This window comes from Arvicanthis niloticus, chromosome 2, assembly GCF_011762505.2.
Source record: "Arvicanthis niloticus isolate mArvNil1 chromosome 2, mArvNil1.pat.X, whole genome shotgun sequence".
Taxonomy (NCBI): Eukaryota; Metazoa; Chordata; class Mammalia; order Rodentia; family Muridae; genus Arvicanthis; species Arvicanthis niloticus.
The window spans coordinates 51,673,964-51,695,000 of record NC_047659.1 but is presented as its reverse complement, the minus strand read 5'-3'; the positions used below and the strand labels follow the sequence as shown (position 1 = coordinate 51,695,000).

General features: G+C 41.0%; 1 protein-coding gene across 1 annotated transcript in view; it reads left to right on the top strand.

Annotated features, from left to right (window-relative positions):
• Positions 1-21,037, top strand: part of Pde11a (phosphodiesterase 11A) — a 353,700-nt gene that overhangs the window by 165,850 nt on the left and 166,813 nt on the right. Inside the window, exon 6 of the mRNA XM_034496108.2 lies at positions 6,868-7,000. Within this exon, the coding sequence (XP_034351999.1) occupies positions 6,868-7,000 (133 nt within the window). The remainder of the gene's footprint in view (positions 1-6,867; positions 7,001-21,037) is intronic.

Genomic DNA, 21,037 nt, shown 5'->3' with positions numbered 1-21,037 from the left:
CAGACCCAACCAATGTTCATTCTTAAAATAAAAGATCCTGAGAATTTCTATTGAAAATATGTAAATAAACTCTGATATTGGCAACAGAAATATCAACATGACACTGTCTAATGATTAACATTATTTTATGCATTTGTTTTGTCTTCTGATAAATGCTGTTTTGAGAAGTAACTCTGGAGATAGTGTTAAATTTATTTGTACTGTTTTCTGTGTTTGAAACTTTAGCAAAACTAGATTGAAGATGCTGAAGTAATCTTTCCTGAGTTGTTTCCATTAATCCTGTTTTATTTTGCTTATATAGATTTCTCTCTAAAGCTAGTCTGAACATGCCAGTCCCAAGGCTTGTATCTATGGCCTTGCCCTTCCCTTGGGAGGCAGCTACACTGCAGTCATATGTGTTGTCTATAATAGGACAATTCTCTTTTGTCTTCATCTCCACTGTCAATACAGTTGAGTTTGTGAAGATCTTTCTGAAGCCAATTTCAGTCTCACATTTGGAAGCAAGATACCACAGAAGAATGGAAACTGCACTATATGTCTTTACATGAGACTCACATAAACAACTACATCTCCCTACACACTTGATCTTTGTAAAGCAAGACAAATCTAGTTTGATATGAATCATAAGTTTAGAGAGGTCAATTTTATACAGTTAAAATAAACCATTATAGTTGAGTTCCATCCTATAAGAATGTTTCAATAAAGATCAGACATTAATTTTATTTATTTTTGCCTTCCCAGACCATTATTACAAGGGTTGAGTTTTCTTTGTGCTATTTTTTCCTCTAAGATTTATTAAAAATATTCTCACTGCATGGGGAAAATAGAATTATGATTTGAATGTTAAAAGGCCACAAACAAACTTTGGAAACTGTACAGGCTTGTTTTGTGTGTTAACTTGACATAAGCTAGAGTCATCGGAGAGAAGCCTTCAATGAAGATATGCCTCCATGAGATCCAGATGTAAGGATTTTCTCAATGAGGGAAGGCCCAGCCCATCATAGGTGGTGCCATCTCTGGGTTGGTGGCCCTGGGTCAAGCCAGTAAGCAGCATCCCTCCATGGCCTCTGCAGAAGTCCCTCCCTCCAGGATCCTGCCCTGTTTTAGTTCTTGTCCTGATCTCCTTCAGTGATGAACAGCAATATGGAATTGTAAGCTAAATAAAACCCTTCCTCCCCCAAATTGGTTTTTTTTTTGGGGGGGGGGGGCGTGGTGTTTTGTCACAGCAATAGAAACCCTAACTAAGAAATAAAACATCAAGATTTCTCCAAAATATCTGTATGAGACTATAGGCACAGCTCTAGTGCTCATCAATACAGACAAGGGTCTGGTAGTCTGAAGTTCTTTAATTAGTTATATGACAGTGTGCACCAAACAGTATGACCTTAATATCTAAGGACCAAAATGTTTCACAGAGCTTGGTGGAAAACATTTGATACCCTGAGATGCAGCTGTGAGCCTCCCTCATATGGTTTCAAAGTGAGCTATGACCAGAAGTTTTGAATGAAAGAGTAAGTCTCCCTGGAGACGCAGGATGCAGGGGACCAGAGGTGCCTGTGTTCTTACAGCTATGTGCATGACGCAGAAAAGCACTTAGCTGACCTCATGTGCACCCTTAAACTATGAAGGTCTGGGAATGTTTGTATTGCAGGTATGTTTTTCTTAACCTGGTTAGTTATAAATGAAAATGTGGATGTTGGTCTTTGGTCTCTATAACTGGTTAATTAAACTTTAGATGTTAAGTTGATCTCACAAAATCCTGGTAAAACTTGCTGGAAAAAAAAATTCAAACCTTCATTGTTAGGACAGAACCTAGAAAGCTCAGACTCCCTGGAGAAGACTGTTTTAGACTGGCCTTCATACTGAGGATCAAATACTGATGGAGCTATGTCTGTAACTGGTATAAATAGGAAGACATGCCACAGAATAAGTTGATGAGGAGATCAGATTTATGTTTGCTCAGGATGATCTTTTGGGGAAGACCAAGGGAGCTGTTACGTGCCACTCTCTCAGATGTCTTGAAGAGGAGATGGAAGCCAGTCACTGGCTCCACACCAGCATCTCTGTGGGAATTCGTACCTTCTTTGAAGGTACAAGTGCAAGTGAATATGTATGTTCAGGCTAGATTTTAATCAGCACTCATTTCTTTAGGCCAGTGGTTCTCAACCTTCCTAATGCTGCAACGCTTTAAGGCAGTTCCTCTCTTTGTGGTAAGCCCCACTCATAACCATATGTCATGCTACTTCATAAATATAATTTTCTGCTATTATGAATCATAATGCAAATATTTGTGTTTTCTGGTGATCTTTTGGGACTCGTGACCCACAGATTGAGAACCACTGTTTTAAAGAGAACTGTTATGTCTGAAGAGCTGTCCATGGTCTTAACTGTGTCCAACAACAACCAGCACAAAGAAAGGAAACATCAGTGAATATAGGACAGGGTCCTCAGTCAATACAGAATAATGGATGTCCTCAGTGAGTACAGAATACAGGATGTCTTCAATCATTACAGAATATAGGAGTCCTCAGTCAATACAGAGTACAGTGATCCTCGGTCAATACAGAATACAGGAGTCCTCAGTCAATACAGAATACATGGGTCTTCAGTCAATACAGAATACAGGAATCCTTAGTCAATATAGATTACAGGAGTCCTCAGTCAATATAGAATACAAAGGTCCTCAGTCAATACAGAATACAGAATGTACTCAGTCAATACAGAATACAGAGGTCCTTAGTCAATACAGAGTACAGGGGTCCTTAGTCAATACAGAGTACAGGGGTTCTCAGGAGTCAGGACAAGATTCTCCAACAGGGTGTATGTGAAAGAACTGACCCATTATGCCAAGGATATTCCTCAAAAAATCAGAACTAACTGGTACCCTTTCAATTGTAATGAAATGTATTACATTGTAATGTATAAAGGAATACTGACTTCTATGTGAGAATTTGCTGCAGATGTTATGCTTTCAAAAGATGTTTACTATGCTAAACTCTTGGCCCAAAATATTTACTTTAGTTTGAACTAAAACTGTCTAATTAGTGCTACTATCCCCAGTTCATATACAGTTTACAGATGAACTATGGTAACTCACCTGAAATCACGGTGGTGAAAGGGGCCATTTGAATGGGACAGCTCTGATTTCAAAATGAGGGTCTGAATTATAGAGCACAAAAATCACCCTTTAAAAAAAAAAAAAAAAACGAGAACAAAGAAAAGAAGCAAGGCTCCAAAGGCTGCAGCCGCACTGTGATTGGGACTGAAAGGTTGAACTGGTATGAAAGCCAGAATTTGGTTGTTGCAGTCTGGATGTTCATTTATTGGACCAATCCCCTATGTGGGAATGCCTGTAGATGCTGCCTCTGGGAGACGATTAGATCGTGTTGGTGAGCTCTCATCAACAGGATCAGGATCCTTACAGAAGCAGCCCTGGAGAGGTTTCCTGTTCCTCTCATCCTGTGAAATACAGCAAGAAGGAACCCGAGGCCACCTGCTTATTGCACACCTGCTCATGGTATTTTGTTACAGCAACCCAGACCAAGACAATGATACAAAGTGACAAATCAACTTCCCTGACTTCTCTCTGGTCATTCTAGCTCCTAAACCTTAACCTGTGAACCATCAACTGGACACATGCAAGGATGTTTGCAGAAGGACTGTTTGCACTGTCATAGTCATTGGGCACTACCTCCTTACTTACCTCCTTAGCCAGGCTACACCACCAGCTCCCTAAGCCTCTTCAGCACAGTTGGTTCAACTGACTTGGTGACTTGGCCACCTAACTGCACGGCAGTTTTTCTTATTCGAGACTTGCACTGGGTATTTCAATGTATATGCTGTTTAAATGCCAGTGTGCTTGTATCTTCTTCTCTTCAGCTGTAAGGACCATAAGGGCAAAGACCATAGCTTTTGTCTACTCTTTCCACAGTGCCTGGCATGGATTCGAAGCTCCTATTTCTACATCTGTTACTTGATGTTGGAATTATTTCAATGCAGTTTGCAGTCTGAACTGAGAAAAATGCTAAAATGTCCTAGATTTAGAAGGAGACTTTTGGGAGCCCTAGCTCAGTGGTGTTTTGTCATCTTTCCTCCTTTGGGAATTCTTTAAGTGGGGGTCTGAGATTCTAAAGAGTGAAGCACTGCAGTGTTTTTCCTCCTTTCCCGTCTCAGTGGCTCAAAGCAAAGTGTTAGCTACTTTCTGTTCCTCCTGCCTCTCTTGTGTTTGGTTCTCTCCCCCCCCCCCCCCCATTTTCAGAAGGTAGTCCACGAGTCTTGGTTTTCTTCTGCTTATTAAACTCCAGACGGATAATGAAGAAACAAAGTCTTCTGCAAGTTAGGGGTGAGAACTGGGAAAACCGGATCTCCTAGGAAGTTAGAGAGCATCTCTGGGCTTCAGTTCTTCTGAGTTAGTAAAGATGTAGAAAACGACATTCATCTTATAAAGATGCAGACAGAGACGGCAAGTTAGTTAACAAAACATCCAGACTGGCCTTGTTCTTCAGGGATAATAAATCTGTTTTCCCTTTCTTCTCCCTCCCGTTCCCCGGTGTCTCTACCCTTTCCCCTCCTTTCTTCCCTTCAATATCAATTTCTCTACGCAGCTCTCCCTGAGACAATCCCAGCCATTTAAACTTCATGTCCCTGAAAATAACTTTACCTTTGTAGACCTGAGGACTGATTGAGATTCTGGTCCTGAGTTTTCCCCACAAGTAATCTGTCCATGTTTCTGGAACACCTGCTGTCTTTCTCTCCCCATCACTTCTCAAAACGAAACCTTGCTATGAATCATGCCAGATACTCAGGAGCAAAATGTACATCACTGGTGTCTGGCCACTGAGACCTTGACATAGGCCTGACATCTGCAGGTCACTATCTGGAGCCCTTTCACATCTTTGGTCTCTCTTAGCTAAGACTTCTTATTCACTACCTTGAAGGTTCCTAAAAATCATTGCTTGAATGGCTTTTTCTTTTCCATATTTGTAAATGGTTCTTTGTTGCCTATAGCTAAGGTCCCAGCAACTCTTTCAAGAGTCTCAATTCTTGGACTCTGGCCTACTTCCTAGTCTATTCCTCTCTATGTGATCGATCACTCATTTTGCTGTGCTTATCTGAAATTCCTGATGTTTCCTCCTCACACCCCCAATCTTTTCTGTGAACCCATGCCCATCTCAAAAGACACATGTTGAATTGTCTGATACTCATTCTCTGTCCACTATCCTTCCTCGTCTCAGGTCTGATCTTGACTTCTCTACTCAGGTTTTTCTAAGGTCACACTACAGCCCTTTCTCCCCCACACTTTACAGCACATAATAGGCCATCACTTCCCAAATTATTGGATCATGAAAACTTTTAAAATCATAGTGTATGGAGCTGGAGAGATGGCTCAGTTGGTAAAGTGTGTGCAAGCACAAGAACCTGAGTTCATATCTCCTGTGCTCATATTAAAATGGGGCCTGACAGAGCCCATGTGCAACTGTAGTACTAGGGGAGAGGCATAGGTTGGTCTCTCAAGGTCACTGACTAGCAAGCCTAAGGAATTTGAGAGATGCTCAATAAGTAAAATGAATGATCACACACATACACACACACAAATGCTCACAGGTACATGTACCCCCATGTATCCATACACACAGAATAAATCTACTGTAAAATAAAGTGTACAGACACCACAGAATGCAGTGGTAAGTCAATGCCTCTTTGAAAGAGCATCAAGAATTCAGTCCACACGGTTTTTATAACTTTAGGGTTGAATCTGTTAGCTTAGGTCCACATATCAGGTACATTACCATGCTTCTTCCTCTCTGTTGCTTTCCTAAAAGCATAACATAAAGCTTCATTTGTCATAGGTGTAGGGTAGAAAGGAGAAAACAGAACACAGACTTGGTTATTTGTGTTTGGAAACGAAACAACTTCTCTTTGAAGTTCCCAGTCTTTGTACATCTGATTTATGTACCACTTAAGAGCTGTAAACCCAGGCTTCTTATTAAAACTTCCATTTGCAGCTAGAGATCTGCAGAGAATAAGTTTGTGTATTCTTCGTGTCCTATATGCATTAAGAGATGAATAATATCACAAATGTGTTCTGAGCTTACCTGTCACAGATGTGGTTTAGAGCTGATGGTAGATGATAATGTCTATCCCTCATGCTCATTCCTGCATCTGGTGGTCTCCATGACAACTCCTGCAACTGCTCCTCCTCTTCTCAGTGTGCCATGGACTCCAAATGGGTACATACAGTCTAATAACAACTAGGAACAAATGGTTACAAACAGTGTAATAGCAATGACCATTTACAATCTTAATATTTTCTTATGTAAAATGCAACTTAAACTAAAAACACCAATAGGGCTGTGTTACCATTGGAGATGTAGCTCAGTGATAGGCCGCTGGCTTAGCCTGCATAAGGCCTTGTGTTCCATCCTCAACCCCCAAACATCTAACTTTTATTTTCCAGTTTTGCCCTCAATTCTTGGTATCAAAACATCTGGAATGTTCAGCTCAGGGGTCAAACAGAGGAATCCAGTGGAAATGTATGAAGCTGTGTTGGCGTTCTGTTATCAGTTTGGTCTTTGCTTTATTGTGTGCTTTTATCTGTCTACCTTGAGGCTTAAACACAGCCTAGAGTTGTTCTCCGGCTTATAGAGGATCTGTGTTTCTATCCATGGTCTGATTACTTTCCACTCTAGTGGGGAAGGAGTTTCAAATTGGCTCCTGATAATTATCTCCCTGCCATTCTATGACTAATACTGTTTATCCCTCCATAATGAGGACAAGTGATGTTGTTATTAATGTAGCCTTACTGAGCTTACTTTCCAACAAACTTAGTTTCTCTTCTTTCTTATTGCTGGCCTGGTGCTCTGACAGTTTCAAAGAAAGCGTGGAGAAATCATCTTACTCTGACTGGCTGATAAATAACAGCATCGCTGAGCTGGTTGCTTCGACAGGCCTTCCCGTGAATGTCAGTGATGCCTACCAGGACCCGCGCTTTGACGCTGAGGTAAGATGAGCCCTCTATTTCGAGGTCCTGTTGTCACAATATTGATGACTTTTCTGGTTGAGGTGGAGAAGGAATGTCATGCAGAACCACAGTTACCAAGATAATTGACACTTCTGCTCCCTCTGTGATCTGGTTCCCAGAATTGCCTGCTGTTGGCTGCTACTGTCTGGGTCTGCCCAGATTTGGGGTGAAATGATGATCCTTACTTTGACACTCTCATAATAGGGCAGACTTGATATTAAACTGTGAGATAATAATAAAAACATATACATGACGTGCTCGTTGGAGATAATAATAAAAACACATATGACACGCTCTTTGGCCAACAGAAGCTAGAATCACTAGCATAGTTTAAAAATTGCTCCCAGTAAACAGGATAGCCCTGGCTCTCCTGGAACTCACCCTGTAGACCAGGCTGGCCTCAAACTCAGAGATGCACCTGCATCTGCCTCCCAAGTGCTGGGATTAAAGGCATTTGCCACCACTCTCCTGGCAGTATTTTTTTTTAATTTTTAATCTAATTAATTTACTTGCTCTTGACTTAGTCTTGACTTTCAAGACTCTTGAACAGGGTCTCGTTATACAGCAGTTCTCCTGCCTACCTGTGGAGTACAGGGATGACACACATGAACCAGCAGGAGTCGTATTGCACAATGACCACCATGGCTATTGAATAGAAAGTAAATTGCTAGTGAGAGGGACATTTAATCCCTGATATGTTAAAAACTAGGGGGTTATTATAGCCATTCATAGAATTGAGAGCTGATTCATGCTTAGATGTGTGAGGATGCTATCCTACCATCTCTCAGACCCCACGGACCATCTTGTATATAGCTGTTATGGGGACCTATTGATGCCATGGAAGCAAGAATCTAAATCTGATAAATGACTCATCAGATCGTCTTTTCGTATCTCTGGAGATGTTAAATCCCCCAATTGCCCATCTCTTGAACCAATCCTCTCCCAGGCTCCATTCTCCATGGTCTTTCTCTTCTTCCTGGCTTTGGTGCTCCCATCTTGGAAACCCTTTGATCAACTCCCAATCTGTCCTAATGGTGATCACCTTCCAGCTCTCTGCACCCTGAGACACTGAGTTTGAACTCCAGGAAAGCACATAGTCTTGTGTGTCTTTACTTTGATTGTGAGGAAGAGCACCCCAGCACCTGGTTGTATGGCTTCTGGAGGGAAGATGGCATGGGTGTCAGCATTTGCATGCTGTAGCACTGTGCGTGGAGCAGAGAGCAGTGTAGTAAGTTCTCTCTCTTGCTATGTCTCCCTTCCTTGATCTGAGAAAGAGCTGGTACTAACGAAAATATTTCTGTTCATACAATGTTATTAAGAAAAGCTCTCAGAATCCCATGATTGCCACTAATAATAAATGAACAGCCCAAGGACTTTGGCTATGCAGACAATCATAACTGCCAGTTGTTCCAAAGTCAACATGTTTAATTGGCTGTGGGAAGGATAAGTGTTTCCTGACCTAGATCGGATCACTAAATTGGGTGTGAATTGCTGCCCTTCTGCTCTTAGCTCTGGACTATGGGGAAGATCAAATTCTAGAGAAAAAGAAAAACAACAAATTTAAATCATTGCCCTTTCCCCTGAGTTCACAAATATCTACATAAGAGAACATGTGCACACCTATATGCCCACCCCAACCCCAGATTTAAAAAAGATCATTACTTTTGAATTTTAGTATTGATTTTCCCTGGCCCCATCTCCATATTCCCTACCCCCATGGGTAGCCAATATCCAGAATTTGAATTTATCGTTTCTTTGCTGGCCTATGTAGGTTCATTGCGCACATTTGAAGTTCTACCAACTATGTTTGCATGTTGTGTCTCTCTGAACTTTAAATTGACTAACATTGTGTGTATTCACCTACGGCATTCTGCACTCAGCATTATGTGTCTGATTCTGCCAAGTATGAGCATTATATAAAGAAAGTAAGCTTCATTTTGTGTATCCAAAAGGTTTCTGATTAGATCTTTAAGTTCAATGTTTTAATGATCTATCATTTAAATGATAAATGAATGGGGGGGGAAAGCCATCCCCCTGCCCTTTGTCTTTGCTGGTTGCTTTTAATTGATATGATCAATAAAATGACTGAAAAAAAAAAGACATGAAAAGGACATGACTGCTCCTAGGTTTGGTGGGGGAGAAGGTTTATCATGAATAGGAGGGAGAATCCAGAAAGGGGCAAAGATAGAGACATCTGGGAGAGTTCAGAGTGAACACAGCTAGACTGAGCCAAGCCATGTGAGGGGAGAGGGAAGGAAGAACAAGAAAGGAGCTGCCAAGCGAGAGGGGTGGCCTGGGCCACAAGAGCAAAGGGGGTTAAAAAAAAGATCAGTGCAGCCAAAATGGCTGGATTCTATATGGAAGAGCCAGCTTGGGGAAGGGCAGTCCAAATGCTCTCTGGAGAGTTCAGGGTAGGGGTTAGAGTATGCCAGCTGTGGTGACCAGCATCAGTTTTGATATGTTAATAGACACCTCAGGTAGCCATTTGTCCTGGTTTGAGACATAACATGTGTGTCTAACGTGTGTGTGTGTGTGTGTGTGTGTGTGTGTGTCTGTATATGTGTATCTGTATCTGTATAAATTTTAAGGACAGTTTTTAAATTGACATGTTTAATGTAAATGAGTTTTTTGCTTGTGTGTGTGTGAGAGAGAGAGACAGAGAGACAGAGAGACAGAGAGAGAGACAGAGAGAGAGAGAGAGAGAGAGAGAGAGAGAGAGAGAGAGAGAGCGAGCCCTGTATACTTATGTACCTGGTACTGGTGGAGGTCGGAAGAGGATCTAGGACACCCTGGAACTGGAATTAAGGGTGGTTGAGAGCTGTCACGTGGGTTCTTTGCAAGAGCAACAAGTGCTCTCAACTGTTGAGCCATCCCCCCTGCCCTTTGCTGGTTGCTTTTAAGCCATAGAACCAATCAAAAAGGTGATAATGATGCTAAGATGATTATTGATCCTTTTAATAAGTAATTCACTCCATCAAGCCTTGCTTTGCTATACAAAGTATACAAGCAAGCTAGCTTTCCAATATCTGTGCCATTCCCACCTTAGAATAACTTCTGGGAGGCTTAGAAACTCAGCCCAAGCATACACAGGAAGAGAATGATCCTTGTTTTCAAATCTTAGTTTTGTAATTGTTGCTTTTCCTCTTGATAGAAGCTGCAAAGAATGGCTTTAAGGTGCTCTCGACCTCAGGTGCTGTCAGGTACCTGTTGAGGGGACTGTGAGGCAAATAATCTCAGCTGTCCCCTGCTGGGTATTCTCTTTGTCAGTCTCTTAAATAGTTAATGGAGTTTCCTCTGATGGAGAACTAGCAGGGGAATCTGGTAATTATCCACCTTCTGTTTGCCTAGAGTCTGACTCTCACATGGGATGCCTGTTGGTCTTGAAAATGTACATGTGTTTTAAGGCCAAATTTCTTAGGAAGCCATGACAGAATGCTACATAAAATAGTTATATCTCCAAAAAATGAGCTTTAAAAAGTGCCACTTATGATCACTATAATTATTCTTATGTTTCAAAAATCTATGATCCTTGAAAACACCTGAAAAATTATTAATATACCTTGACTTTATCTATTGTGGTATAAAAACACTCATGTTGATAGATTTTGGGGGTACGTTTTGTATTTATCAGTTATTGTATATCTTCTTTTAGGGGAAGCGCTGTCCGTGTTTGCTTCTAAAGATGTCGAAAAGAATGCTGTTATGCGTAGCCCTCCATAGATGGCCACTCAGACACAGTTTATAGCTAACTGAAAGTCTTTATTCTAGCTGGCGGAGACTACATTCAAGTAGTTAGCAACCTAGGTGTGGCCTCGAAAGTCCAGAGCACAGGGTTTTGAGGGCAGAAACCGTGTCCTGGCATTTTGCTCAGCAGCTGCGCATGTGCGAGGTACGGAAGGGGTGCGCGCCTCAAAAGCAAGTTTAAACAGAAGCTAACACAAGCAGTTCACTGGATGGGGTTCAAATGCAGTTTAGCAGAAACTAAGATAAATTGGCTAGAACTTCCAATCGTTGGGTTTCTAGAATAGAGTTGGGTAATTTTCCACGGGATTCTCCACCAAGGAGATCAGATTCCAGTTAAACCTGAAGTGGCCTCAGCACGATGGAGGATCCTTGCCTTGTCTTCTTGCCCTGTCACAAATCGACATGTATTGATTTTCTGCTGCTGCATGATAAATCACGGTGACTCAGCAACTAAGAACCCCTACCCTCCATCATGCAGCCTCTGGTGGTCAGAAGTCTAGGAATGACACCTCTGGGCTCTCTGCTCGTGATCTCCCATGGCTGAAGTCAAGGTGTTAGCCAGATGGCAATGGTATTTGTATGCTGATCAGATTGATGGCAAAATGGAGTTCCTTGCCTAGTAGAGTACTGGCTATGGCCAAGGATGTCCGAGTGTGAGAAGACAGTTTCCTGAGTCAAGCCATCTCAGGAACAAAACCACCTTAGTGGCAAGAACGTAACTGAGTTTAGATTTATCATTCTAGATTCCAGATCAGAGTCCGGGAGATTGCAAAAGCTGACTCAAGGACCCTGAAACCAGGTGATCCGGCTAAGGCCCAGTCACCAATGTTAACTTGCTTGTTTAACTCCTATGTCAAAATATGATTGGTTAATGCAACAACCCACCATGCTCACCCACACTTTGTGTTCTCCTCCTTTTAAAATGTTGTAAGATCTCCCTTCTGGGATGCTGTCCAGATCCTGAACTGGCCACCTCCCTGTGTGTGCAGATTTGTTTGTAAGAGAAGATAAGGACAGTCTTATTGCAGACTGACAACCACTAGCATCACTAGAGATGATAAGAGTGGAGCTTTTAGTTTCATTGTTGCTTTGACATTTTCACATGTTCATATCATTTTTATGACCATGCAAAATTATAAAGTTTTTAAAGTTTTTTAGACTCTTTATCACTTAAATGAAATTTTACCAAGGTACTGAGAGCTTTCTGAGAATTATGTTAAAATATTATTCAAGGATTTTAAAATATGAGTAGAAGTAACACAACTTATTCAGATAGTTTGTTTTTTCTCGCTTCTGCCTGTATGGAGTATTTTCGTAGTTTGGTTCCAAGATCGTTGTTTAATACTGGCCTAGTATCATGTTGCTGAACCGTCTCTGTAAATGATCTGTCCTGGTGTCATGTGGCTTCTTGTACTGCACCTTCTAGAAAGCACCTTCAACAGAAAACAAGTATCTTAGCTTTCCCTTTTGCTTGGCATTGGGCTTCCGAATTCAACTCTTGTAATTGGCTGTTGTGTAGAACATCACCTGTGATGCTTTCTGCCCTTAGTTTCACACTAGATTAAAAAGAAGACACTGCACAAATACACTAACAGAAAACAAGCCATTATTCAATCAGGTGTATTCTATTTTCTCGCTTATTTCAGTATTTGCTTCCAATTGAATAGTTATAGGAAGAGTTTCCAGGGTTATCCTATCTGGAGTTTGTATTCTGACCACAGTCAGAACAAATGATGGCTCGATATTTTAATAGGAGAGGCTCTTTAAGCAATGGGAAGAGCAGAAAGTAACTTGAAGCTCAGACGGGCTTTATGTAAGAACTGGGTTGGCGGGCTCTGCTTTTGTTAGAAAGGTGAGAGTGGCAGGAAGTCCACCACCACCCAGACACCCTCGGCCACTGAGTTACAGAGCTAATATTGAGGCTTAGGACCCTTTTCTGACCCTAAGCCACTGCCTTCCATCCCATGCAATTTCACCCTGTGAAGTTCTGATTTTTAAAAGCCTGTTGTAGATGACTCAAAAGTACTTGCCCTTGTAATGTTGCACTTAAGGATAATGGGGCCCCAGACTCCAAGGTCCTTTGCCTGAGAGCATTAGAGCCCATTTCAGCTGTCAGAGCATCACAGAGGAGCACTTCATAGTGTCATCCTGGCAGGACGACGCATTCTCTATTCTCTAGAATACCTTCCGATCCATCAGTAACGCTTCTGGTGAAAAGGAAACTGCTAAGCTGAAACCATTAATGAATAACGTTCCGTGGATCTGCGTGCGAGCACACGCTCCTGCTCTCTGACAGCCACTCACCCTACAAGCTAGTTCAGATCTTTTCTCAAAAATAGGGTTCAGTGGGGAAGATTGGGGCGTGGACACAATTCCTGAAAGTAAGGAGTGGGGAGGTGTGGGGCCACCAGGGTTACTGAAACCGTGAGATATAATGGGAAATAGAAGTGAAGACAAATATGAACCACCACCCCCTGACCCCCAGTACAAAGACTCAGGCAGGACTCCCGGGCCTTAACTTATAGCACAAAGAACGGGATTTGTGTCCTCTGTTTGGTTTGGGTTGGTTGTTTGGCTTCTTGGGTTTTTGTTTTGTTTGGTTAAGAATTTAAGGAATCATTTGTAGGTGATCTAAAAGATGTTAGGATTAAGTTTATATTCAGGATGAAACAGTAGACTCTATTCTCATTTCTGGGAAATGAAGGGACTGACTGTTCTCCCTCATCTACCCTTAGTCCTTAGTCCTTAGTCCTTAGTCCTCAGTCCTTAGTTCTTAGTTCTTAGTCCTAGAACCAGAATGTCTCCCCAGCAGATGACTCTATGGATAATGTAGAGGAGGGAAAGGAAACGTATCACAGATTAAAGGAAAGTAACACATTACCAGTTCATTTTACACTTGTACTTTGGGAGGCTGAAAACTGTGACAGATCTGTTTTGAAGGATCCAGTAGCTAAAACCATCAACCATCTTTAATTGGGTCTCTTAGCTGGCAATATCTCATCAGGACAGGTGTAGGCAAGTCTTTAAGTAGATAGATTTTTAATTGGCTGGTACTGGGTACCCTGATGGAGTGTATTTATTTGAACTGTAACCTGTTAGGCTGCTTCATCTCACATAGACTTGTTTGAGGGCCTCTAATGGTGTGAATTTTATATGAGGATGATTAGGTAGAAAGTCTGTGGAATAATAAGGCAGGAATGTTTTTTGACAGGTATTTCTTTGACTGTTAACACAATATCTGCAGTTTTAAAATGCTTTAAATACATTAAAACACGTCCACACACATATATTTTCGTAAAACAAACTATAAACAAGAAAAAGAGAATCAACTGGAACATCAAAATGAAAATATGTTTTAGTCAGGTTCCCTAGAGCAGTGGTTCTCAGCCTTCCTAATGCTGCAACCCTTTAATACAGACCTTCATGTTATGATGACCCCCAACCATAAAATTATTTCATTACTTCCTCATAACTATAATCCTGCTACTTTTGTGAATCACAATGAAATATCTGATATGTGACTCCAAAGGGATCATGACCCACAGGTTGAGAACTACTGCTCTAGAGAAGCAGAAACAAGGAGATATATGTGCATATTCATATATGCATATGTGTATGTATATATTTATTCATTTATAATATACATACAATTCATTAGCAAACCTTAATAAAAATTACATATTATATGTTGTGTGTTGTGTGTTACGTGTTATGTACTACATATTACATATTGTACTGTGAGATGCCAAGAACCCAGCTATCAGTCATTGAGGCTGGCTGCCCCAATAATCAGAGTGGTCCTCGAATATCTATGTACCTTGGGGGAGGTGGGCAGTTAGTCCACAAGGCAGGATAGATACTTCAGTAGTTGCAGTCAGGCACTGGAAGCCTGGGAACTTTCTAAGGAGCCCTCGCGCCCTACTCTGTCTACCATGAAAGCTTGGAAGTGCTGACTCTGCTGCAAGAGATGAAATCGCAGCAGCTGAGTTAAATCAACTAAAGGGAGAGAGAAAGGCCAAACCAGCAAAAGGTGAGGTCAGCTTCTTTCTGAAACACTGGTTTTTAATCTGGGCTTCATTCTGAAGGTTCCTCCACAAATGGGACAAATCAAATCAGGACAATCCTTCAGATGAGGCTCTCTATTCAGGTGATTCTACTTAGTAGCAAGTTGGCATTAATACCAACCATAACAGGATATAACCAATGTTTCCAGTGTGGTGTACAGGAGACAGAGATGATAAAATTGGGGGCATTGGGAGTCTGGGGTGACTTGCTTGGGAGTCATTCAGCCAACATTTGTTGGTGGAGTTTCATTTGCTGGTATAATCTGGAGATTTGTTATCAATTAATTTGTTATCAGTTATCGGTTAATGGCTTTCCATTATTATGATAAAATACACAAGACAATCAACTTAGTAGGAGATAAGTTTTATTAGGATTTGCACTTTGAATCCATGATTGCTTCATTCAGTTGTTTGGGTCTGTTGTGGTAATAGCCTGTGTTAGAGAAGGCTGGCTCCCAGTAGCCATCACAGGGAGAGAGAAGGGCTGCGGTCCCAATCTCTTTGAACACCGTGTCTTCCACAGACCTACCTTCCTCCCATCGACAGCACCCTCCAAAGTCCCCACCACCTGCCAATAAGAAGGCTACCCCTTCAGCATATGAGCCTTTGGGAAACATTTCAGATTTAAGCTATGACACTATTGGTTAGGAGTTACTCTTTTCCCTCTGCCAAATCATCCTTCTTTGGCCTGACTTGGGATTCATTGTTTGGCAGTCCTGTGCATCTATTACGGGTACCACTTTCCTTCTCCTCTTTCAGCTCATCAGAGGATGACATAAGCTCTCAGGCCTTACTCAGTTTTCCAGAAACAATATCCTGCTACTCACAGCAGAGCAGAGAAATGTCTTAACGATCTTTAATCAGAAACGTTACTCCCTTCACGCTCTGGTACTCGCCTTGGCTGTCCTCTTTCTCACTTGGAGGACTCATCAAGAGTGATGATCACCGCCCTACTCCCCAACACTCATTCACCCACCTGGTAACCAGGGAGACCTCTTCCCTCTCTTCCCTCAGACACAGTGAGGGAAATGTAAAGACACAAGCTTCTCTGTTGCCTCATGGCTCTCTCGTGTTCAGCAGATTGAAAACTCTAGCTCTGTGCAGTACAGCTTTCTCAGTGTGACCTTCCTCTGCTACACTTGACTTTAATTCCTGATCCCACCCCTTCATTGCTTCACCATCTCCACTTTAATTAACCTACTTGCTGATAAATTGAACATCCTCCTTTCAGTCTGTCTCCTATTTTATCATTCTGTGCGGTTTAACACCATTGTGCCTGTGTTTGCTCGATTTTGAACATAACTAGTTTCCTTGTGTGCAAGTAATTTATATTCCTTATTTAAAATTTAGGAACTAGAATCAATCATTTTCAAACTCCCAGAGGTAATGGATTCAGAGGGAACCATCATGGTTATAGCTTTTGAAGTATCTGTCAGTGTATATGAGGGTTTGCACATCCACAGATACCTGCACAGTTATCACTTAACATAGGAAATGTTTCCCATGTCCAGATACACTCTTCTATAACATGACTTTAATCAGATGCATGACGTTCCATTGTATGGGTGAGCTATGATCTACTTAACTTCTGAATATTCATGCCATTTTTGATGTATTATTACAATAAATAATGATGTGGTTCATACTCATATTGGGAATTTTTGTTCATAGTTTTGATAATTACCATCAGACAGGTGGTATCAATACATGTCATCAATAAGCCGGAAGTTACTTATACTTTTTGTGCTCCATCTGGAGCACAATACACATTAATACACAATACACAATACACATTAATAAATTGATTTCTGGAAAGACTGTAGCAATGCAATCATATTTTAGAAAAGTAGTAAAATCTTGGGTTAAGATCACAAGCTCTGGCGTCCTGTCCAGTCTCTCTGAGCCCTACATCATGGATCCTTCATGTTTCACTTCTTCAAGTCTTCATTATTTATGTTTTTGGACAGGTTCTACCTTGATGATTTTACCATACAAAAGCTCTTGTGCTTTTTGTCTACCTTGATTCCAGGGTCACTTTGAATGCCCTATTGTTTTGGTCAGATCTCCCAGGTTCCCCACTACCATCTTACTCAAGCTGGATATTCATATTTCCATCCTTATGGATGGGAGAGTTCATATACCCAGAATTTCTTTTAAAATATCTATATCTATATATCACTTTAAAAAAATAAGTAAATAAATTTCTTTTTCTAGCAAGCAGCCTAAGGTTTGTTTTTCTCCCCCCCCAGACTCCAGAGCTCTCCAATCTCACTGAATGTTCCTATTCCATTGCCTTTTGTGATGTAAAGCATCCCTTAGCTACATAAGATTTATGGGAGAGATTAGATAAGAGCCTCAGTTGCCTCAGAATGGGGGGGGAGGGGGGAGAGACAAGCACACCTACTGTTCTGTACTGGCTCAGACTACCATGGTCTGTTCAGTGCTGTGTGACCCTTCCTTGGCAAAACAAAGGGGGCCCAGCCATTCTAGGGAAGCTGGAGCTCCTTACCCATAGGTTATACCCATGAAGCTTCATCAACCTGACTGCCTCCTCTCCTGCTTGCTGGCATTGTCTTAATTCTGATGTTATCCTTGGGGAAAGGAAGAAAGCCGTTCTGTTCTTTCAAGAGATAACTTTGATGGATGTGTTTGTTATTGTCTGGCCTCCTTTGAACCAGGCTCTTCCATTCAAGGTGGTTAATCTTTCCAAGCCTTATCTGATAAGGGCAGATGGTAACAGTACCTACCTCTCTGGGTTATTTGAAGAGTATATAAAATAACTCAAGGGACGGTGCTGCAGGAAGGACCAACACACATTGAGCAGCCAATAAACGTTATCTTCAATGCCATTATGGAAGATTTGTTTTTAAGGGGTCTAAAGCTATTCTTGATTTCTCTATAGTCTTCTTTGGAGCTTTCTCAAATACTGCAGTCTGAACATTGTCTACTTGGATACATATCTTTGCTTCTGTCTCCAGTAGTCTGAGTTCTTCAAGGATAATGACAAGTTTATTTTTATATTCCCAATACTCTGCAGTCCACATAGGGGAGGCATTAATAAATATCTGTGAGAAGGGTACAGTGGATGAATGATTTTTTTATGCTCATTTTTGTTTTAGTCTGTTTTGTTTTACATCTGGAATTCATTTTTTAAGTTTTAAATAATTTAAGAAAAATTTAAGATTATAATATAATTATACTGTTTCCTCTTCACCCCTCCAAAACCTCTTGTGTATTACCCACTGTATGAACTAAGGGTTTGAGTACCAGATATATAAACTGACAGAATGATACTCGAATGTGCTGTTAAGTAGAAGGTTTTGTTGTAGACTGGAGGGAGAGTACAGCCAGAGGAAGAGTCCAGAGCACGGAGAGAATGGAGTAGACTGAAAAAGGCCAGCAGACTGAAGAGAGAGAGAGAGAGAGAGAGAGAGAGAGAGAGAGAGAGAGAGAGAAGAAGAAGAAGAAGAAGAAGAAGAAGAAGAAGAAGAAGAAGAAGACCAAGAGAGGGATAAAACAGAGCTACAGGGTTATAAAGATAATGAGAATCTGGGATAGAGAGGCCCATGAGCTAGAGACAGTCAGTGTAAGGGCAGGATGAGAAGAGCTAGGAGGCCAGTATGGACTCTGAAATGTGTGAAAGGTGCTTGTGATGCTCAGGGGTCCTGAAAGCTAGCATGTACTTTGCTATGCTGATAGGCACCATAGATAATCATTTGTGCCTTCTGCCATTGGGGAACTGGTTTTGTAAGTTCCTGAGGAATGCTAGCATTGATCTAACTGCCAGAATCTGGACTCACCCTACAAATTCATGGCTTCTTTTTCTTTAATTGTTGGTGGTAATGTTGGTGGTGATGGTAGTGGTGGTGGTGGTGGTGGTACTAGTAGTGTTAGTGGTGGTGGTGGTGGTACTAGTAGTGGTGGTGGTGGTGGTGGTGTGTAGGTGTAGTGTGTGTATCTTCCTAAACACTGAATACACCCTGCTCAGTCTGTATAATGTGACTTGTGAATATGTTTCCAGGGCTGACCATCTCATAAAGGATCACGGGTGGTGATCTTCCCTCTCCATCATCAACATTCCTTAGTGGTCTATAGTTCATTGTCTAGAGTTGAGGCCCCCTAAGTTTAGCCCCGTTCATATTCATATTAGCATGTCTATTGATACCCTCCTCGTTCAACTCATGTTTAGGCTGGGATTCCTTTTTTTTTTTTTTTTTTTTGTTTTTCGAGACAGGGTTTCTCTGTGTAGCCCTGGCTGTCCTGGAACTCACTCTGTAGACCAGGCTGGCCTCGAACTCAGAAATCCGCCTGCCTCTGCCTCCCAAGTGCTGGGATTAAAGGCGTGCGCCACCACCGCCCAGCATTAGGCTGGGATTCCTAAAAAAAAAACCTATCCTATGTTCTATGTTAAATGAAAGAGGAAAGCCAGATGGCATAACATCATATGATTGAAAGGTAAAAGAATTGAAGAATAAGATGGCACAATGGTGTGGCTAGAACATCCCAAACAATTTACAGATGACCTATTAAAATTAATAATTGAAATAGACATACTGATGGATACAGGTTATATACATATACACATATATATTCAATTTCTACATACCAATAACATTTGGCCCTTGGATTTGTAAGTTCTGTGTCTGTGAACTCAAACAATTACAGATTGAAATATACCAAAAAGAAAAAGTTGCATTTTGAGCTAGGGTGATGGAACATGCCTTTTCTCCCAGCACTCAGAAGGCTGGGGCAGCAGGACTTCAGATGGAAACCAGTCTGGACTATGTAATAAGATCCTGCCTCAAAAACAGTAACACAATCCAAATGTATCCATACTAAACAAAACAGACTTTTTTCCACATCATTTTTACTCCCTACAGCAGTGATTCACATAGCATTTCATTGTAGTAGGTATGGTAAGCAACCCAGAGATGAGACTGTGTATACAAGAAGATGTGTAAATATTGTATGCAGATAAGATGTCATTTTATGTAAGAAATTTGAATATTCATACATTTTTTCCCTGAAGATTCTAGAAATAATCTCCCATAGATACCAAAGAAAAACATAAGTCATTAGAAAATAAAATAACAGCACCATTTATAATAACATGAACTTTTAAAGCAGAGATGTTGTTGTGGTAATTTATTACCCAATAAGCCCATATAAAAACATGCAACCAGTTATTATTTTTATAAGCCATATGCCTAGATTGGGCAGATCATCACTGTACTAGTTTATTCCCCAGCTATGAGACCCCTTGCTACTTGTGGCTTCTTCATTCTTATCTCCTTGTACAAAGCTCAAGTCCAAGTGGATAAAGGACCTCCACATAAAACCAGATACACTGAAACTAATAGAAGAGAAGGTGGGAAAGACCCTCAAATACCTAGGCACAGGGGAAAAGTTCCTGAACAGAACACCAATGGCTTATGCTCTAAGATCAAGAATTGACAAGTGGGACCTCATAAAATTGCAAAGTTTCTGTAAGGCAAAGGACATTGTCAATAGGACAAAATGGCAACCAACAGATTGGGAAAAGATCTTTACCAATTCTACATCCAATACAGGGCTAATATTCAATATATACAAAGAACTTAAGAAATTAGACTCCAGACAACCAAATAACCTTATTAAAAAGTGAGGTACAGAGCTAAACAAAAAATTCTCAACTGAGGAAACTTGAATGTCCAAGAAGTACCTAAAGAAATGTTCATTCCTTAGTCATCAGGGAAATGCAAATTAAAACAACCCTGAGATTCCACCTCACACCAATCAGATCAAAAACTCAGGTGATAGTAGATGCTGGTGAGGATGTGAAGAAAGAGGAACACTTCTCCATTGTTGGTGGGATTGCAAGATGGTGCAACCACTCCAGAAATCAGTCTGTCGGTTCCTCAGAAAATTGGACATAGCATTACCTGAGGACCCAGCTATACCACTCCTGGGCATATACCCAGAAGATGCTGCAACATATAACAAGGACATATGCTCCACTATGTTCATAGCAGCTTTATTTATAATAGCCAGAAGCTGAAAAGAACCCAGATGTCCTACAACAGAGGAATGGATACAAAAAAAATGTGGTACATTTATACAATGGAGTATTACTCAGCTATTAAAAACAATGAATTTGAAACATTCTTAAGTAAATGGATGGAACTAGAAAATATCATCCTGAGTGAGGTAACCCAGTCACAAAAGAACA